Here is a 20,284-nt window from a genome sequence, read left to right as displayed (position 1 = left end):
CGGTGTTATAGAGTTCCAGGTGCTAATGCTTGACTTACAGTAAACAAGGAACAGCTCTGGCCATGTAATATGCCTGTGTGTAACCTCCACTCCTTCCCCTTTTATTCCAGAGCTCTGGGAAGTTCCCAGAGTAAATGAGGAAGGAAAGAAGGACAGAAAGGAGAGAGTGAGGAAGGAAAGAAAGATGAAGAGAGGGAGGCAGGGAGCGAGGGAGGAAGGAAGGAAGGAAGGAAGGAAGGAAGGAAGGAAGGAAGGAAGGAAGCTCTCTTCTTCGTATTCCCTTCCCCTTCTGGTCAGGTGTCATGGGGGAAGAAGAGAATGGGTGCCAAGGGGGCTTCTGAACTTTTGAATATGAGACCCTCTTGCGAATGGCTAAGACTTTGTTAGTAACTGTATTTAGAGGATTGAGGGAGAACATCTGCACCCACGGATACGTGGATACCTTGTGATAACTGCTTCCTACAGTCCATTCCCCACCCCCGACCTCACTGTGGCTGGGGAACCTCTATGCCAAGCCTTAAAAAAGTTGGATCATGGATCACCTGAAATTTATTAAAATAAAGATTTTGGGGACAAACCTCTGACTTAATGCCTGGAGGTGGGACTTCTGGATCTACGTTTACACAACTGCCCAGGTGAATTCTCTTGCATACTTAAGCTTGAGAGCCCCTGCGTTATGATCTGAAAATAATGTAGCTTTTACGCTTTACCTAGGGCTAGAGCAGTGATGTGATGAGAAAGTAAAATGGCTTTTGACCTCAGGATTTTTAATATATTCACAAGCTAAGCTGAAATGACAGCACCCTGAGATTTTGGCCGTCGGGCACGCTGTGCTTCACTTTATCCTGTCAGTTCCCCGGTGATCTTTTCTGACCTTAAAAGGGTTTTTAAGCCCTTGACTTTGGGAAAATCTCAACGAGGAATGTTTTTGACTTCAAAGTGATCTGTAGCTGGGAGATTATTTCTGGCAATGTGTCATAATGGTAAGATGAGCTGAGGCTGAGCAAGGGGAAGTACTCCAGAGGTGGTTCTATGAGATGGGCACTGTTTTGATCATTCTTAACCCAAACTGCTTGATTGTCATAAAATCCAGAAATTTCTCACCATGGGAGTTAATGTCTGAACATAAATATATCTAACAATGCCTCAGATGTGTTTTCAGAATCCAGGAAAGAGTGTGTGTGTGTGTGTGTGTGTGTGTGTGTGTGTGTGATGTGTCTTTTATGAATTCCTGTCCAGGTTTAGGATTTACCTAAGAGGAATTGGCCACCATGGGTTTCACCCTGTCTTTGTACTGCTGTCTCCTTACCCACGTTTTCCACCTTAGTTCTTTTTTCCCAGTGGCTTATGTGAAGCCTTCTCTGATTCTTCCCCGGTTCCGGGAGGGGAAAAAAGGTACCAGGTGGGAGATATTACATGTGAGCCATCTCCTATGGGTCTCAGTGTGATTTTTGGTTAGGATGGATGAACAAGAGGATATACTGGAAGATGTGCTATCTCGGGTCTGATTTCAGCCCAGTTGGGTGGGATGTCTGTTGTTTGTCAATAGTTCCAGAGACATGATTGGGGCCCATTCCATGCAAAGCATTGCAGGGGGTCAGAGGTGAGTAAGACCCCACCCTTTGTTTGAGAAACAGCCTGTGTCGAGGAAGGAGAAAGCAAGTCCACAAATGCTAGAGGGAGATAAACACCAAGAATGGGAGAACACGGTGTTAGGGGATTCAAAAGAGGCAGAAAAGGCTCAAGCTCTCTTTCCCAAGCAAGCCAGGGCATTAAGCCATTGCCCAGGCATTTTCCATGAGACCAGCCCAGAGGCAGCTTTATTAGGTTGTGGACTAGGCAGTGGTGTGATTTTAGGCAGGGCTCCCAGCCGCAAATAGCAGTTCCAGTGTCTGTCATTCTAATACAACTTTGTTCTTCTAGTTCATGAAAGCTTTAATCTTGGTGAGTTCTTCCTTTAACATGGATACTTCTGATGGAGACATAAGTTGAGCTAGTACCGTAATATTCAGCTACATCTTTAGGGTGGAGAGGAGAACTAATTGACAGTTGAGTGAACATAAATCCCATATGGGATGTGGCTTGGGATGGACATTTGAGGTGAGTTCAAATGTGGGTTCAAGTGTAGTGATAGAAGAAGTAGGAGGGAACGAAAAATAAACTGCCTAATTCATCTGTTTGTCAGAGGCTGGCTCAAGCTATCCTTTGAGGTTTCCCACTACTAATAAAGGAATACTTGATGGGCTTTAAATGGAATCAATATAGCTTTTTGGTGGACTGAAAAATTAATAACAGTGCTTCACAGTGAAAGACCTACAATTTTGCTTTAACTTAGCAATTCTACTTTTAGAAATTTAACGCGATGAAATAATTACAAATGCACACAGATTTGATTCATTCTTCACTCTTTAATTCAACAATTATTTATTGAGTACGTTCTGCATGCCAGATACTGTCCTAGGAACTGGAATTACAGCAATCCTCGAAGAAAAGTCCTTGATCTCATAGAATTTATGTTCTAGATGGAAGTGACAGATAATAAACAAGAAATTGTGTTACCAAATCTCAAGGGCAGTTTTCAGCCCACATTTTATTAGACCTCTCAGTCTCGTCCTTCTAGAGATACTTTCTTCACCTGGTCTAAGACACCCCATTTTCTTACTTTACTACTTATCTATCTCAGCACTCTTTGTTGGGTCCTCTGCATCTTCCTGAGTTTAAATTGGTGGACCCAGAGCTAAGTCTTCAAATATTTTTTCCCTCCCTCACTCAACATCAATATGCTGATGATCCAAATTTATACTTCCAGGCTTCACTGCTCCCCTGAATCCCGGTCTTTTAAATTCAACTGCTTACTTGACATCTCCACTGGGATGGGAAGCCAAACTAAAAATGGCCACCAAAATCAAACTCTTGATTTTCCACCCCAACTACTCTTTCCCTTCTCAGTTAATGACAGCTTCATTCTTCCTGTTACTTAGGAAAAACCCTGGAATTATCTTTGACTTCTTTCTGTCTCTCACAGTCTACATCCGAATCCGTCAGGTTTAATTACAGAGATGCCCATCATAGATAGCATTGTTTATAAAATGAAAACTCTAAAATGATCTAATTGTTCAACAATGGAAGACTGGTTAAGTCATACATTAAAAATAATGTTGTAGCAGGCACATGAAAGATGTTCAACATCACTAATTATCAGGGAAACGCAAATCAAAACCATAATGATATATCACCTCACACCTGTTAGAAAGGCTATCATCAAAAAGACAAGAAATAACAAGTGTTGGAGAGGATGCAGAGAAAAGACAACCCTTGTACACTGTTGGTGGGAATGTAAATTGTTGCAGCCTGTATGGAAAACAGTATGGAGATTCCTAAAAAAATTAAGAACAGAACTACCACATGATCCAGTAATTCCACTTCTGGGTATTTATTCAAAGAATATGAAAACGCTAATTTGAAAAGATAGATACACCCACATGTTCATTGCAGTATTAGTTACAGTAGCCAAGATATGGAAACAACCTAAGTGTCCATTAATGAACGGGTAAAGAAGATATGGTATATATATGTACAGTGGAATACTACTCAACCATAAAAAAGATGAAATCTTGCTATTTGCGACAACATGGATCTAGAGGGTATTACGCTAAGTGAAATAAGTCAGACAGAAAAATACAAATACCATAAGATTTCACGTAGAGGGGGGCGGGGTGGATGGAGGGAGGGCAAAATTGGTAAAGAAGGTCAATTGCATTGTAACACATGGAAACTAGACTTCTGGTGGTTAGCATGATGTAGCATACACTGATGTCGAGTTATAAGGTTATACTCCTGAAATTTATGTTATAAATCAATGATACCTCAATAAAACAATAATAATGTTGTAGTTTAAAATTTTCAAATATACTCAATAATAGAGAGCTGTGAACCCAGTCACCAAGCTATAACAATTATAAACTCAGCCGTTCGTTCTTTATTCATATCCTCAGTTATCTTCCACTTCCCCCACTGGGTTGTTTATAAGCAAATTCCAGATATCATATTATTTAATACATAAATTATATAATATGTCACAAATGCAGATTATAAAGAAATATATATATGTATATATACATGATCTCATTTTTATAAACAGTATATATGCACAGAAAAAAGTCTGAGGAGGTAGCTATTTCTGAATTGTGCTTTATGAATGACTGTTGATATCTTTTTTTGCTCATGTATATTTTCCACAATGAACATGTATTACATGGAGAAAACAAGATGGAGGTGTGTGGTGGAGGAAAATGCTGATGCCAGACGTTCTAGTTCTATTCCTTTCTAAATTTGATTACGTCAATTCAGGCTAGGTACTTCACATTGTGAAACAGAAATAGCTACCTCAGGAGGTGAGGATTCTTGACTGTCAGCCTGTTTTCTCTCTGGACAGTCTGTAATTAAAAGTTGCCACATTAAAATCTATGGTGACGGCAGGGTTTCTCATCTTCAGCTCTATTGACATTTTGGGCTGGAGAATTCTTTGTGGAAAGCTTTCTTTTGCATTGGAGGATGTTTTGAAGCATCCCTGTTTTCTACCCATTAGATGCCAGTAGCATCCTCCCCACACTATCTCCTATTGTAATAATCAAAAATGTCTCCAGAAATTTGCCAAATGTCCCCTGACAGGCAAAATTACCTCTGCTTGAGAACTACTGTATTATAGCATGTATACAAATTGAAATACATGGTTTCCAGGAGATTAGCACTGAAAATGTTCTGTTTCACTCATTTTGCTAGTTGAAACCTCAAGGAGGATGTAATTTGTGATCTGATGAAAGTTGCTTTTGTGGTGTACTGACCTGCACGTTTAATTAACCGACGTATGACTCAGTGGTTAATGATTATCTGCATTTTTGAAACATATCCAGAAACGACCCAGACAAGTTCAACTCTGAGAAAAGCAAAGGCCGTGAATGAAAGATTGCTTGTCAGCTACCACAGTAGTCAGAGTTGCCTCTCCAGCCTACCAACTGATCCATTTTACTATTCATTATCATCCATGACATAAGGAAATATTGTGTAGATGTTAAAAATGGTAGATTTCTTCCTAGAAAATTAATGATGCTACATACATATAAACAGTTCCTTTTTATTAGTAGTAAATACATAGAGACAGTTGCAAAAGATAAAGAAAAAGGGCACTTAAATATTGTACTTATTTAGATTCCCCCCCATAATGGAAACATTATTAGAGAACCACAGACATGAGATAAGGGAAAACATGAGGTCATCTTGCCCATTCTCTTCAAGAGCTACTCTGTTCTCTGTGTCGCCCCTCTATATCCCCAGTCCAGAGTCTGATTAAATATCCTCATTTTAATAAGATACTCCTCCTGTTTCCGCTCTGGAGAGTAACTCAACAGATGAGCAGGGGGCATAAGTTAGTGGAATCATAATCTTCAAAAGATTACTTCTTTAGTCAGTGTCACTCTGTTGGCCGCATAGAAAATAAGACTTCTACCCAAGTCTACATCAGACATCAGTGATCCAGGTTTATCAAGCTTAATACAAATTGTGTCTTAAATAGCATTACACAATTATACAACTTAACAGAGTGTACTTGTAGGATCTTGAGTTTTAGTGGTTGTTTCTTGCATTGTCAGTACTCTTAATTCCATAGAAGACTGTATGATATTTACAAATCTCCTTATACCTTCTTTTGTTTATCTACCTTGGAATCAATGCTTAAATTTTGTTTTGCATGATAACATCCAGGATTTTCTTTACTTTAATGGAATATAAATACAATTACTATTAATTGAGTACTTTTTGTGGAACAGGTATTACTGAGGTACTAACCATATAATATTTTATGCAATCTTTGTAATTGTACCAGATATATAGGTCTATTTACACATAAGAAAACTGAAGCACAGAGAGGTTAAGTACTTTGTCCGAAATCTCACAGCTTCTGAGAGGCAGAGTCTTGATTCAACACATAGTTCATGTCTGATACTGCAGCTCATGTTGTTTAAATAGACACAGGATGTGAGGTTTTCTCCTCGAGTTTGTGTCAGAAAAAATGTATTTGCTTGGATTCTTTAAAACAGAGCCCATCTGCCATAGCTGGAGGGCTGCAGCTAAGAAAAAAACAAAACAAAAAAATAAAAATGAAACACTCAGGAGCCTGAGGACCTGGTGTGTCCAGGGAACAGGCTAAATTGGGTTGAGAAGTCTTGTTACACGTAGAGAAATAGCCTAAGTGCTTTGCACAGTGACAGAGAATAAATTGGGTCTTTCTTAAGCCAGGGGGATTTTAGAGAGGAAGGCTCCCTATGGAAAATTCCAGATTTTCAAATAGGGTGTGGGGGAAGGGTTCCATATTTGGTCTCTGATGTCCATTCTGTAGGCTGTTAAGAGGAGAGGATAGGTCAGCAAGGGTAGTCTCACATTGAAACATGAAAAAGGCAAGCGTAAAGCATGAAAAAAGTGTGGCCACATCTAAAGAAAACAAACCCAAATCCAAACCTAAACCTCAAACACAAACGGCAAACGGGTTGCGGAAAAGAATTTTACTAACAATTGAAAATGGAACAGCCAACATTGGAACTTAAGGCTGTGAGCGTTCAGCCTGATTAATTAAGGTCAAGGTGGTGATGAAAATACCAGCTGGGGAGCATTTTGCAGAAAGATAAATTTGTCCCTCTGTATCTTTGCAAGACAGCAGGGAGGGGTATGTGTGGAGCCAAATTAATTTGATTTACATCATGCCATGGTAACTTCTGTTCTCTCTCCCTGCTGTCAGATGTCTTAGCTAGTTTTTCCCCTCTCCTGCTTCACCCCCACACATTTCATAACAAGGAGAGAAGCACGGATTGGCTTCAGGCAGAATTTAGAAATGGAATAACTCTAATTTGATCATTCTGCATTGAGCAAGCGCTTTTCTCTCCTCCCGCAACCCCTCCGTTCTTGAGGGAGAGAAGTTGTAAATGTGAGCATAACCGCGATGTATTTTTATATGGTGCTTAGTGGCACAAACTGCTTGACAATCAGAACTCGTTTCCTGTAGCGAAATCTGGCAGTTCACCTAGCCTCCTCCTGTGTTTTTTCAACAATACTAAGACTAGAAAATGAAGTTACGGCCCAAGATCCCTCCCGTTAGGAATGTGCTTTTTCTGGCCATGTACCTTTCAGCTGCGCCAGGCTCTGGAGGCCGGGGTGAAGGGAGCCTCCTCAGGGACCCCCGAGGTGAGGCTGGGGTCGGGTTCTTGGCCGGCCAAGCCGCATGCACTCCCTGGCCCCCGCCTGGCCCGCCGCCCCTCGCCCCTTCCAGCGGCCGGGCGCTCTCGGCTAGGCAGGATAAGGTTACGCCGAGGTTTCCTTGGACCGGAGGAAGGGAGGCGGGTCCGAGCCCGCGCCCCGGCCCGCGGGGGAGTTCCCATAGTTGGCAGCTCGAGAACGCGGGGCCACATCCTTGCTGCCGGCCGGGCGACGCGTGCGGGCGGCTGAACGCAGCCCCCCGGGTCGGCCCCGGCCATGGCGAGGGAGAGGCCGCCCGGAAGGGGCTGCAGCACCCTGAGCCGGTGTCTGCTTGGCGCTGCGCTGCTGCTCGGCCTGCGGCTCTGCGCGGAGCTGCGGCGCGCTGGGCCTCCGCCCCCAGCCCGCAGCGCCCCGCCGGGCCCGGCCCCCGGGCCTCCCGCACCGCACCTGCCGCCCGCGCCCGGCCCGCAGCGCGGCGCCAGCAGGAGGCAGGTGACCTACGTGCGCAGCGGGCGCCGAGCTCCGCCCGGGGGAGGCGGGAGCGGGACGCCGGAGCCGGGCTGCTGTGCCCCGCGCGGGCGTCCCCGCCAGAAGGTCAGTTGCAAAGGGTGCAGCCTTGGGACGTGGATCCGTATCTCCCATTCTTGCCGCGCTGCGGGGCCCTCCGCTCCCCGTTTAGCCAGCTGCCCCACTAGAACCTTCCAAAAAGTCTTAATGCTGCGCTCTCTTGGGCGACTCCACTGGTGGCATCCTTCAATGCCCACACGTAATGAAGTGGGACTGAGCAGAGTTCATTCAGTATTCAACCACTACTTGCTCAGGGTCCACTGTGTGCCAAGCTCCTGTTCTCACCGGGATTACATTTTAGTGAGGCGAGCGTATGGGTGATGGGCATGGAAAGAAAAAGAAAGAAGTTGTGGTTTTATTTATAGTCTGTGCTTTTCTCAGTTTTTCTCCTCGAGGCCTGGACAAAGCTGGGTGGGTATCCACTGTGGATGGCTTTGCCACCACCCTCATCGCGGTGATGAAGGTCCACTTCCCAGCCGGATTTCCTTTGAGTTCCACCGCAGAGGCAGGGTACCTGGCGCCACTTAATGGGGAGTTAATTGAAACCTGGAAGACTGAAGTAATAACCTGGGTTTGTCTTACAACACTTGACAGTATTGCTCTTCCTACCTCGTTAATTTCTTGGCTCACATCTCACTAAGTAGTCCAGTTTTATCCTCTCATTGTGAAGCCTCTGGCCCTCCAACCATCCTTTCGGAGCTCAGTAATTTACTTGGTACTTGGGAGTGAAAAGATTAAGAACTACAGGTATGAACTTGCCTGGTCCTTACACACCAACCCCAAACACATCCTCTGGGGCAACTTCTTTGTCGCCTGGCTTTTCCTCTTTTTTTTTTTTAAACATCCCTCCCCCCCTTCCCCACCACCCCTCCTCTTGGGGAGAGAGAAGTATGCTTCCTTTGACTCTGCTGCATTCTTTAGCTTCCTAGTGGTAACGTACTTTTCCATATTCCTCTCTCTCCCCCAATTATTTCTTCTACTGCTTTCCTTTCCCCACCTCCTCTTCACACCACTGCTGTCCCCGTCTAGGCCATCAGTGTTGTCTACCTCGATAAACTCAAATACTTTTTTCTATCTCCAGAACCTCACTTCCTATGTAAAGTCTTAATTTGCTCTCATCCAGAAGAACGCAGCCACTTCCTTCTCCGTGCTCCTAATGCACATTCCACGGTACATTGCTATGCATCCAACACACTTTGCCAAGGGCTTACCAGGTCCCAGATGCTGCATCAAGTGCTGGGGGCACAAAATGAGTTCAGAGTCTAATGGGGGAGGCCCTCAGCACAGGTCTCCAGTCATGTGACCAGTGCGATCATTAAGGTCTTGAACGCTGCCCCGGGAGTCAAGAAGGGCTAACGTGAGGGGATATTTGACCTAAGACTTGATATTTCTTAAGAGTTCAGATTTTCTTGTCCCCTTGGATGTCCTCAAATGTCCCATCCTTGATACCCTCAGCCCCATCCTGCACTTTTCCTTTCACCGCTGTTCTCAGCCGCCATTGTTTTTGTTGTCACCTGTCCAAGAATCACTTAGTCGCCATGTCAGACAACAGTGTCTGTCACTAGAGCCTGTCCTGCATATGGAAAAGTTTGGGATGCACAGACTCAGAGGGTCACTGGAGGGCAAGTTCACATCGACCACCTTTGGGAGGTTGCAGTGAATCAGGCTGGAGATGGCGGTAGCTCAGAGCCAGCAGTGGGAGTGGAGTTGTGAGAAGTGGATTCTGAATATATTCTGAAGGTAGATGAGGGCAAGAGTACTTTGTTGTTGTTGTTTTTCAGTTTTTTTGTTTTGGGGGGAATGGATGGAAATCAGAAATTTGGTTTTAAACATGTAGGGTTCAAGATATCCTTTAGACATCCAGGCGAACTTGTCAAAAACAGGCAGTTGGACGTCTGAGCCTGGAATTGCAGGAAATGTCCGGGCTGACGGTGGCGAGGTGGGAGTCATCAGTGTACAGTGGCAATAAAGCCACCAGCTACTAGGGAGTGAGGGTGCCCAGTAGAGACAAGAGGTCTGGGTCTGAGCCCGGGGGCTCAGTTTTATTAAAATTAAATTAGAAAAAACAAAAGGAGATATTTGCATAGAGTCTGGTGTGCTGTAGCTTTAATTTTCACTAATCTGTCCCAAGTCTTTAGCCTCAGCCATTCCCTGATGTAATTTGCTTTAAACTGTTTCCATTGCTTTGGCTTATGCTGATTTTTTCACCTGCAAGGCTCCATCCTCCTTTGATTCATGCTCTTTCCATCCTTGAACATTCAGGTCAAAGATGTTGCCTGGAAACCTTCCCATATCAATCCTACTTCCATGCTGATCTTCCCCCAATTTGTGATGACAACAGAAATGCATTTGGGACTGTGAGTGGCTTGACACATATTGTGACCTGGTAATCCATTTCAAATTGAACGTTTTGTCTCCAGGGTTGTTCTCAATGGAAAGGATTGTGTTTTCCAAAGTGACCCCTAGTCAATGCTTATTCCTGAGACATCAGTATGTAAAAAATAGAAGAATCTAACTATTTCAACCTATTATGTGTAACTAAATGTCTTTGGTTAAAAAAATATAAGAAAGAAGTAAGTGAGTTTACTGCTATTTTTAAAAATATTGTTTAAGTTTTAGCTTCGTAAGGAAAAGTTTCCCCCAGATTTCCTTCTCCCTAGCTATTTAGTTATTTATTTACTTATTTTCAGGATGTACATTCTAACTTGACCAAATTCCTAGATAGTGGGAATCTTGAATTTTTTTCAGTTAAATCAAAATGTTCCTCAAAACTGGAAAGACCAGTTATCTGATCTGTTCTCCCACTTCTGGGAACTGAGCTCAATATCCCTTATCTCCCTGGGGGGGACAAATCTTGTTCCTTTTTAGCCTCCTATCAAGATGTGCTGAAATATAAACTGGATGAACCATTAAATAATTGATATAATTAAAAATTGGAAGTTATGTGTTAAACTCCTTGGATCTTATTTTATTTAACTTTTGTTTGTTGAGAATAATGATAGACAATGTTATTCAGGTTCTTCGTTACCTTGCTATAGGTACCTACCAGATTGGTGTAGGAGCAAAAGTTCCATTCTATTTTGAGGATGGCTTTTTGGATGGATGAAAACCTGCATGAAATAATTGGGTTGCTGTGTGTTTCCTGTCAACATACTTCCTTTGCAGGTGTTAGAGGCACAAAAATTCAGCAATTATATTGCTACTTTAATCATAGCCTATGCTTCTCTTAAAGAAAATAATCTGTTATAAAAAGAGAAGTGAAATTTAGTCCCCATAATTCTTTCCTCTTTCCTCATCCCTTCTTTCACCATATGAGAGCTAGCTCTAAATATCAAATCTTCTTTCACAGTAGGGGTTCTAATCTTAGAGCATTCTGAAATGAGGGCAAATGATACATGATGGACAAATACTACCCCCTTGTATGAAGACTGGCCTGGAACCCATACATATTTGTGTATTACAGAGGCTGTAGGCATTCTGTCAGAGCGCTCAGTCTTCTAATTTTGCATACTGCAGGTGCATCAACATATCACTGTAATTCTTTTCTTCCCTTTCTCTTCTCCCTGTTTTCTGTGTGTGTTACTTTGTTTTTCTATTTCTTAAACAGACATTTACTATGATTACATAGGTCGAGTTCTTTTGGGGGGCATTTACAGTGGACGAAGGTACAGTCTCCATGATTCATTCTCCTTTATGCAGTCTTGGGTAGATGTTTCTCTTACAGGTTGGCAATTCACCTAAAAGACAGCAGCAAAATAGTATATGACTCATTTGCACAGGAGAGGCACTCATGCAGCAGCCCAGCTTCCTGAGGAAATTTCTTCTCTCTTATCGGAGATATTTTCCTTGACATTTAATATGTTGGATAGAAAAGTGACTTCTGAGTCACAGAGCCACAGAACCCAGCAACGTGCTGGCTTGGTTTGTTAGTCACAGATCCTTTGGAACAGTGTGTTAGAAAGAAAAAATAAAAGCTGTTTCCTCTTCTCCTGTAAAACCATATGGCAAAATTTGGTCTTTCTTCATCACTTCTCATCTTCCTCTTAGTTTTCTAATTCTGTGATTATCATCAGGAAGAAAGAGGAAAAATGGCATAGTACGCCCCTTGATACGCATCTATCCAACTGCCTTAAAAGTCCTCATTCTTTGCAAAATACTTGAAGGGAGGTTTGAATTGCTTACAAATAGAGCCCAGCAGTAGTTTATAGTACTTAGGGTTTTGCCATGTACGTGCACTTCTGTCCTTCAGGGGACAACATTAATCAATCCTCTGACACTGTCCTCAGGAGGCAAAGCATTTTCATTTTAAACAAAGTCGTGGAGGGTAATTGAATGCTCTCCAGCAATGTGTGGGTGTGAAATAGCAGTTGCTTAGTTTCACAGAGAAAGGCAGGTTTTGATTAAAACTTTGATGTGCCTTAGATGGGGAACAAGCCTCTGCACTCCTTCCAAAGCCTGCAGTTCCTCAGAGAGCCTTCAGTGGGCCGAGGAACAGCTAATGGAGGCTCCATTGTTTTTCAACAATTGGTGGTGAAGCTTTTAGGTTTTTGAGTGCAATTTGTCCAGTCCATTTTCTCCAAGGAAAAGAAAACCTTATCAGTTTTCTTGAATTGGATTTCCTTTTCAGTCTGTGAAGAGAATCAGAGCCGTGTAGTTAGACTGGAGACTGTCAAGGGTGGTAGGCAGTTGAGTTTTTCCATCTGTGCAATGATACCTTTGGAGTCCTTGTACTTATAAGGAGTTTGGCTCTTAATTCTGTGATTCATAAAAAGTAACAGGAGCCTGCTTCATTCACGAGGCACACACTAAGGCAGGAATCTACCAGCTTTGATAAGCTTTGTTAGCCTAAAAATAAAATCCAAAGTGAGAGGCAACAAGTGTTTACTTGAGATAAAATAAATAGCTATTTGGGAAACAGATTCAGGCAGAAACGCAAACAGTGTTCTGATTATGGGGTGAAGGCAAGGGGTTTTTATGAGAAAAGGAAAGGAAATAATTATAGAAGAAAGGAATTGCTATTGGTATTAGCAAGTTAAGTTACTCTTTAGCTGGTTACTGATTCTAAAGAGTGTCCATAATTATCAGTTCCTGTTAGCTTTACAAACAGTTGTTTGTGAGACAATGTAGGCTCGACCCAGTCGAAAGGTTATTTTGCCCAAGTCAAACATTCCAGAGTTTCAAGGAGCAAGACGTGCAAGGCCTTTCCTCTGGGATGGCGGCTCCAACTCCATTTTAAATGGTTCCATTCATATCAATTTTCTCAGCTTTTTAAAAAGAAGCCCTTGAGTTCTTTAGATACCTAAAATTGGTCTCATAAACAGCCTAAGGAATTTTCTGCTAAAAGAGGATGGGAAAATTTGCTGTCCAAGAAACATTTTTGTCTTGCTCAAATGATAGAAACAAAATTGAGTTTTTATGATCCTTACAGTCGAGGGCCATATGTAATTTAAACTACTAGCAAGCTGGGTTGTTAGTTGATGGCACAGGAGGTAAACTTGGCCTATGAAGAATTTTGTTTGAGCCACACAGTGTTTTAAGTATTTGAACATAAATATCTTCAGCAGGGGCGTATGGTGTCCAGGGGAGCTCAGCTCAGCCCCCTCTCCATTTACATTACGTGTTTGATCTCTGAAGGCATTTGAAGTTGGAACCCCTGAACCAGATGTCAAAATTAGCAATTGTTTTTCCTAAAAAGTGACAAGCAAGGTTAATGCTGCTATGCTCAGTGGCAGCATGACACATAAATACCATATGCATAGAAGCAGAGGGTCCTTTTAAATCATTCCTTGTAAAGAAAGATGAGTTATCTTGGACCTGAGCACCTAGAAAGGGAGTGTAGTTTTTTGTTTTGTTTTTAATAACCCTGGAGCCTAGCCTCTATGCCTCTGTGTGCGTGTGTGTATTGATTGGTTAACTATTTCTCTACCCAGATGTATTCTTATAGATAATCTGCATGGCATTACCAAATGCCCTGGCCGGAAGCCACACACAGCACAACCTGTTCACAATGCCAAGTAGCATTTGGCAATAAGTTGGCGCCTTGTGCATACTTCTGATGTTTTTATTCAGTTGGGTATATGCACACAGGTTTTATGTATATTTTCTTTCTTTCTTTTCTTTCTTTCTTTCTTTCTTTCTTTCTTTCTTTCTTTCTTTCTTTCTTTCTTTCTTTCTTTCTTATTTGCTTAGGAGAAGTTAATTGTGAGTACTTTTTGTAGAGAAAGTAAATATAATCAGTATGCCGCCCATGAGCCCAACTAGAGTTCTCAAACCAAAGTTAGAATCTTACGTGTTTTGATGTTTTCCCCTGTCAATGCAGAGAGTTATTTTGCCCAAAAAGATCTGAAAAATTCTTCAGAGCATCTGAATATTTACAGCCCTGTTTACAGTTGGCTGGTTTGGGATTCTTTAACCTATGGTTACTTCTGTATCAGAACTCACTGGGTTGCAAATGAAAGAACCCAACTGAAACTAGTGAAAACGGATTTTCTGGAAGGGTCCTCGGGTAGAACTGAAGGAAGAGCTATAGCAATGAGGACGGCCCTGGGAACTTGGTTGTGGATAGACATGAGCCTGGACGACCTTCGTTATCTGGAGTGCCCATTACCACAGATGGAGTGGGGATTTATCACACTTTTCGATCACACCTTTGCATTTCCTTCATATGTTTGAGGAATTTTCCACCTTCCTAAGAAAAGCCAAAAACTAATTTTCCAACTTTTTTCTTGCACCTAAAGTTCATTCAATGGAACGTAGGCCTCACTATTCAGAAAAACCTATATGAGCGTTCAGGTTGTACCTTAGAAATTCAAGTGCCGCGCGGATGGTGTGCCTCAGCGCGGTGGCCGAGGTCCTAAGAAGAGGCACTGAGTTGTCCCAGTGGTGACATGAGCTTGGTGTCTGTGCCCAGCGGTCAGGGAGTGCTGTCTACACTGGCGCACTGGGTTCTGTAAACAAATCAATCTTTAATCCATTTATTTTTCTGCTTAAGTAGCCAGAGTGGTGTCTGTTGTTCACAACAAAGAACTTGGACAGATTAATAAGTTAGAACTGACAGTTTGGAAGGTTACCACTGTAACTTTCCCTCCTCAGTTTTGCTTGGTCTATTTAATTCAGATTTTGGAACATGCTGATTGGGAACCGGGTGAACTATGGGCCGAGGGCCCTTTCCCGGACAAGATAATAACATTTAGCACCAGATACTAAATTACACAAATCTGCTAACTTATCACTAGCGACACCAAGTCCCTTTTCATGGCACCATTTGTCTGGGGTATAGGACAGGAGGAGCCAGTTTATGTTGTGATCACAAACAACCCTCAAATCTCAGGACTCATCCTCACAAAGGTTTATTTCTTGCTCATGCTATGTATCCATTGCTCATTGTTGGGGGTGGGGTGCTGCTCTGTGCTGTCGTCCTCCTCTCTCTGGACTCCAGGCTGGTAGTGCAGCCACCATCTGGAATATGCTTGTCACCTTGGCAGGGGCGAGGGCTCTGAGGGATGCTGCATGGCATTACCAAATGCTCTGGCTGGAAGCCACACACAACACTCCTGTTCACAATCCAATGGTGAGAGCTGTTGCTGGGCCTTACCCCATGCAGAACAGAGGTCCTCCATGTGCTCAGAAGTCTGAGAGCTGGGAGTGCTTGGTGAGCAGTACTTACGGACACTGCAGTATCCTTTCATCATCCAGACCTAAATGGCCATCATCTAGGTCATGTTTCATGCCTGCCATTCTGAATGCCTCGCTGAATGTGCATATTCGACAGTATTAAATAAAGCGTAGGAAGCTCTTTGCAGAGGCCTAGATCTAAAATGAAGCAGACATATGACTTGAGCAGAACGGTGAAATAAAACAAGACTCGATTTATATCTTATAAACAGTGCTGTGGCATGACCTGGAGCTTGTTAAATGCAATGATTCTCTCTCGTTGACATTGTTTATGTTAGATTCTTTGCACAGAGCAGTGATGGGATGATGGTGTTTTTTCTTCTCCAGGAGAAAAGTTATTTGAATAAATAAAGCCATGACTGTAAATGAGTTGAAAGCCTCTGGTGAGATGAATCAAACTCCATGTTTAAGTCCATTTTCACGGTGACCATTTACTCATTTTCAGCTGGAGCAAGTTGAAAGACTTCCAGATGTATTTTCTGAATGTGGCCACAAATCAGAGACAACGTTTGTGTTGTGTAGTGTTTGCTATTGTGTACAATATGACAGCAAGTATGTTTAGCTTATTTTTCATCTACTTTGAGTGAAGCACAACAAATCACTTAAAAAGTCTAATTAGTAAAATCCGTGCTCATTGAGTACAGAGTGATTTGATCATATGCAGAAGGAGGCCTCTTCATTCAGTAGTTTTGGGGGTAGAATATGAGAGAAGCCAGGGAAAGTACCATATGAGATCCTTGGAGACCTGTTTACTTGGATTTGCAAATGTCATGAAAATACATCATTTTGATGCAGCGTCAGTTATAAAATGGGCTCATATTTTTACACTTGAGGTCAGAAGTTTAAATTCTGCTTCCCTACTTACGGGGTGTGGATAAGTGAGTGGCATACCCTCTCGGAACTTTAGTTTCCTCCTTTATAAAAAAGTAGTGGCACTTAGCTCACAGGGCTGTTGGGAAGATTAAATGAGAGCATGTAGGTGAAAATACCTGGCCCGTGAGAATAATTTAGTAAATGGGGATCATCTTTGTTCAACCCTGCGTTGCTGGCTGGTACACAGGCTCCTGGGCATCAAAACGTATGGACGTGTGTCTGTGGGGTATAAAGCCCAATATTTATTGGAATTTTTAATATTTCTCTTATTATCTTGAAATTTCTAATATGCTCCACTAGCAGAGGAACTGGAATATATATTTCTAAAAATCTTAAATGAAAGATAGCAGTAACTAGTAAATTTTTGTTAGCGTTTTTATTATGCACTTACTCCCCATGTAACTCATTTGTTATAAAATGGTTGAGGCTTACCTGTTCACATTGGTTTGTGATTTTTTTCCCCTCAAAACTAATTACAAATGTCTTTTACAGCATGCTATTAAATAATTTTGGTCTGTGTCAGGGTTAAGTGTATAAATGTGTTTCTAAGTTTTTGAAATATATCTTTCACTCAAAAGAATATTTACAAATCTCCTATTAACAGTCTACGATTCTGTTACTTCTTTAGTTTAGAGGAGGCCAGTGGAGTAATTGTGGGCTAAGGAGCTAGTTGTGAAACTTTTTCTGGTCCTGTCTTCCCCATTTTAGTCAATTCAGTAGATATTATTATACTTGGTACTTTATATGCATTTTAAAGATAAGCTCAATTTAAGCAACACAATACACAAAATGTAAGTACTGACCCCGCACATGGAATTATGGGGAATATAGAGCTTTCAAGAAGACTGAATGTTAAGAATGAGGTGGGAGGGGGACACTGTGCTAGGGGAGCTGCATATATTCTTTTATTTAATTCTCCCAACAAATCTGTGAGGTAGGAAATTATCTTCATTTTGCAGACAAGGAAGTCAGGGCTCAGAGACATTAATGCATTTGGGCAAGACATAGCTATAAGGAATGGAATGAAGGTTTAAACTCAAAATCCATGATTTTTTCTTTTATAATTTAAGTTTATTGGGGTGACAATTATTAGTAAAGTTACATAGATTTCAGGTGTACAATTCTGTATTACATCATCTATAAATCCCACTGTGTGTTCACCACCCAGAGTCAGTTCTCCTTCCATCACCATATATTTAATCCCCTTTACCCTCATCTCCCAACCCCTACCGCTTACCCTCTGGTAATCACTAAACTAGTGTCTGTGTCTATGAGTTTCTGTTTCTCATTTGTTTGTCTTGTTCGATTTTTTTCAATTTGCCCACCAAGACTGGTAGCTAACAACCAATTCTAACAATTATTTGCCAGCTAAAAGTTAAAATCTTCTTGTAAACTAAAGACACCACAAAATTAAAGTACAAGTCATAGGCTGGGAGAGGATATTTTTTTTTTTTAATTAATTTATTTATTTTTTTATTTTATTAAATTTATTGGGGTGACAATTGTTAGTAAAATTACATAGATTTCAGGTGTACAATTCTGTATTACATCATCTATAAATCCCATTGTGTGTTCATCACCCAGAGTCAGTTCTCCTTCCATCACCATATATTCGATCCCCCTTACCCTCATCTCCACCCCCACCCCTGCCCCCTTACCCTCTGGCAACCACTAAACTATTGTCTGTGTCTATGGGTTTCTGTTTCTCATTTGTTTGTCTTGTTCTTTTGTTGTTTTTGGTTTATATACCACATATCAGTGAAATCACATGGTTCTCTGCTTTTTCTGTCTGACTTGTTTCGCTCAGCATTACTCTCTCAAGATCCATCCATGTTGTCACAAATGTTCCTATATCATCTTTTCTTACTCCCGAATAGTATTCCATTGTGTATATATACCACAACTTCTTTATCCATTCATCTATCGAAGGACATTTTGGTTGTTTCCATGTCTTGGCCACCGTAAACAAAGCTGCAATGAACATTGGAGCACACGTGTCTTTATCTCTAAATGTTTTCAGATTTTTTGGGTAGATACCCAGGAGAGGGATTGCTGGGTCATATGGCAATTCTATTCGTAATTCTTTGAGGAACCTCCACACTGCCTTCCATAACGGCTGCACCAGTCTGCATGGGAGAGGATATTTACAATGCATATCACCAATAAAGGATTAATATCCAAAAATTTAAAAGAACACCAACAAAACAGTAAGAAGAAGACAACCGAACAGAAAATCAAACAGGGAATTAACCAGGAATTAACAGAAGAGGAAACCTGAAGTACTGTCTTTTCCCTTCCTCCCTCCCTCCCTTCCTTCCTTCCTTCCTTCCTTTCTGTTTTTTCTATCTTCTATCTATCCATCATCTATCTATCCATCATCTATCTGTCTATCTATCTATCTATCTATCTATCTATCTATCTATCTATCTATCTATCTATCTATCTATCTATCTATTGCATCTGTCTACTGAAAGAAAGAGCATGAGTTCACAGATGATAAATCCTACAAATAAGCAGAGGAAGCAAATCAAAGCACAGCGGGATTCTATTTCACCCCCCACCCCATCATATTAGAAAAAATACAAAATGTCTGCTAAAACAATGATTAATAAGAATGTTGAGAAGAAAGAACTCCTTACTAAACTACTTCATCCAAAGTAGCTCCCTCTCTAGTTGCTCTATTATCTTCTCTTGTTTTCTCTATGGCATTCCCATTCTGACTTTTTTTATTTCTTTAATTCTTGTTTGCAGTCTCATCCTCTATGAAAGTAGGGAGCTCATCTGTCCTGCTCACCACTATACCCCCAGTGGCTATCACAGGACCGGCATATAGTAGGTGCTTATTAAATATTGGCTGAAAGAATGGTTATTTCAATCAATGCGATACTAGACCGATGTGTTTGAGGTACAGCTGAATCTTTTGAGAGCTATTCCAAAGTCCTCTCCAGGTCTCTAATTTCGGAATCAGGATATTATTACACTACAGACTGTTGGAACAGAGTAGCCAATGTTGTCTTTGCTTCAGACAACAGGGCTACACCACAGAGATCTCAAGCCACATCTGGCCTGTACCTGTTTTTGTGTGGCCCATGATCTGAGAATGGTTTTTACAGATGAACATTTGCAGTTGATTTGATATTAGGAATCACTAACTTTGAACCCCAAGGAAGCAAAATGCTATTAAAAAATTCCATTCTCTTCATTACTAGGTCTATATTACAAAAAATTGTGTGCAATTATTAATGTATTTTGAATTTCATCACTAAACTTGTCTTCTCTCTTATAAAAATACCTACTTAAAATCTTTGATTTTGCCTCTTGGTTTACAAAGTCAAAAATGTTTATTGTGTGGCTTTTGCAGAAAGAGCTAACCCCTGCTCTGGCGTGGCCTCAGGGTCCCCTAACTGTGACTGTTACAGTGGGGTGACCCCTGCCTTGCAGTGGACCAATCAAGTCCATGAGATTCTCATGCTAGAGTTTTCCATCTGCAGCCTGAGAAAGAATGGTCCTAGACTTCCAATGGGGACATGGAGAAAATGTTTTGGTACTTTTTAACCATTCATGGGAATGTCATTATAAAGCTTTCAAGGTCTTTGTGATGAGCCCATTGCCACATAGGGAACATTAACATGGTTTACATGTTGGTGTTTGTTTACTACTGCTGGTTACTCACCGTCTCTAACACAAATGTAGGGTTGTTGGACAGATTATATATGACAGTCAGATGACCCCATCTTTTCCAGCTTCTGGGGTCTCTTTCCTTTAATACTTAAATTAAAATGGCTTGAGCCATGTGCTTTGAAAGATCTAGTACCTTTCTACCCCCTCAATATTCTGATAATTTGGAAGGCTGGTGTTTCTGGTCAGTCTCTGAGTTCCTGCTCCTAGTTCAGCCTCTTAACCTCTGGCCACTGCTTTCTCCTCC

At 41.6% G+C, this 20,284-nt stretch overlaps 1 protein-coding gene across 7 annotated transcripts in view; it reads left to right on the top strand.

Moving 5' to 3' along the window:
- Window positions 1-6,368: 6,368 nt before the first annotated feature.
- Window positions 6,369-20,284, top strand: part of METTL24 (methyltransferase like 24) — an 84,163-nt gene continuing 70,247 nt past the window's right edge. For 2 of the 7 annotated variants that reach the window (XM_019735077.2, XM_074333430.1), the window contains exon 1: window positions 7,391-7,839. In XM_019735077.2, the coding sequence (XP_019590636.2) occupies window positions 7,522-7,839 (318 nt within the window). In that variant the 5' untranslated portion in view covers window positions 7,391-7,521. Of the gene's footprint in view, window positions 7,234-7,390; window positions 7,840-19,169; window positions 19,192-20,284 lie in introns of those variants that run through there. The other 5 variants (XM_019735078.2, XM_074333431.1, XM_074333434.1 and 2 more) reach the window with 5 other exon arrangements.

The sequence above is a fragment of the Rhinolophus sinicus genome, linkage group LG05, assembly GCF_036562045.2.
Source record: "Rhinolophus sinicus isolate RSC01 linkage group LG05, ASM3656204v1, whole genome shotgun sequence".
NCBI classification, from domain to species: domain Eukaryota; kingdom Metazoa; phylum Chordata; class Mammalia; order Chiroptera; family Rhinolophidae; genus Rhinolophus; species Rhinolophus sinicus.
The sequence above is the reverse complement of the archived record's forward strand: the minus strand, read 5'-3'. Positions and strand labels throughout refer to the sequence as shown.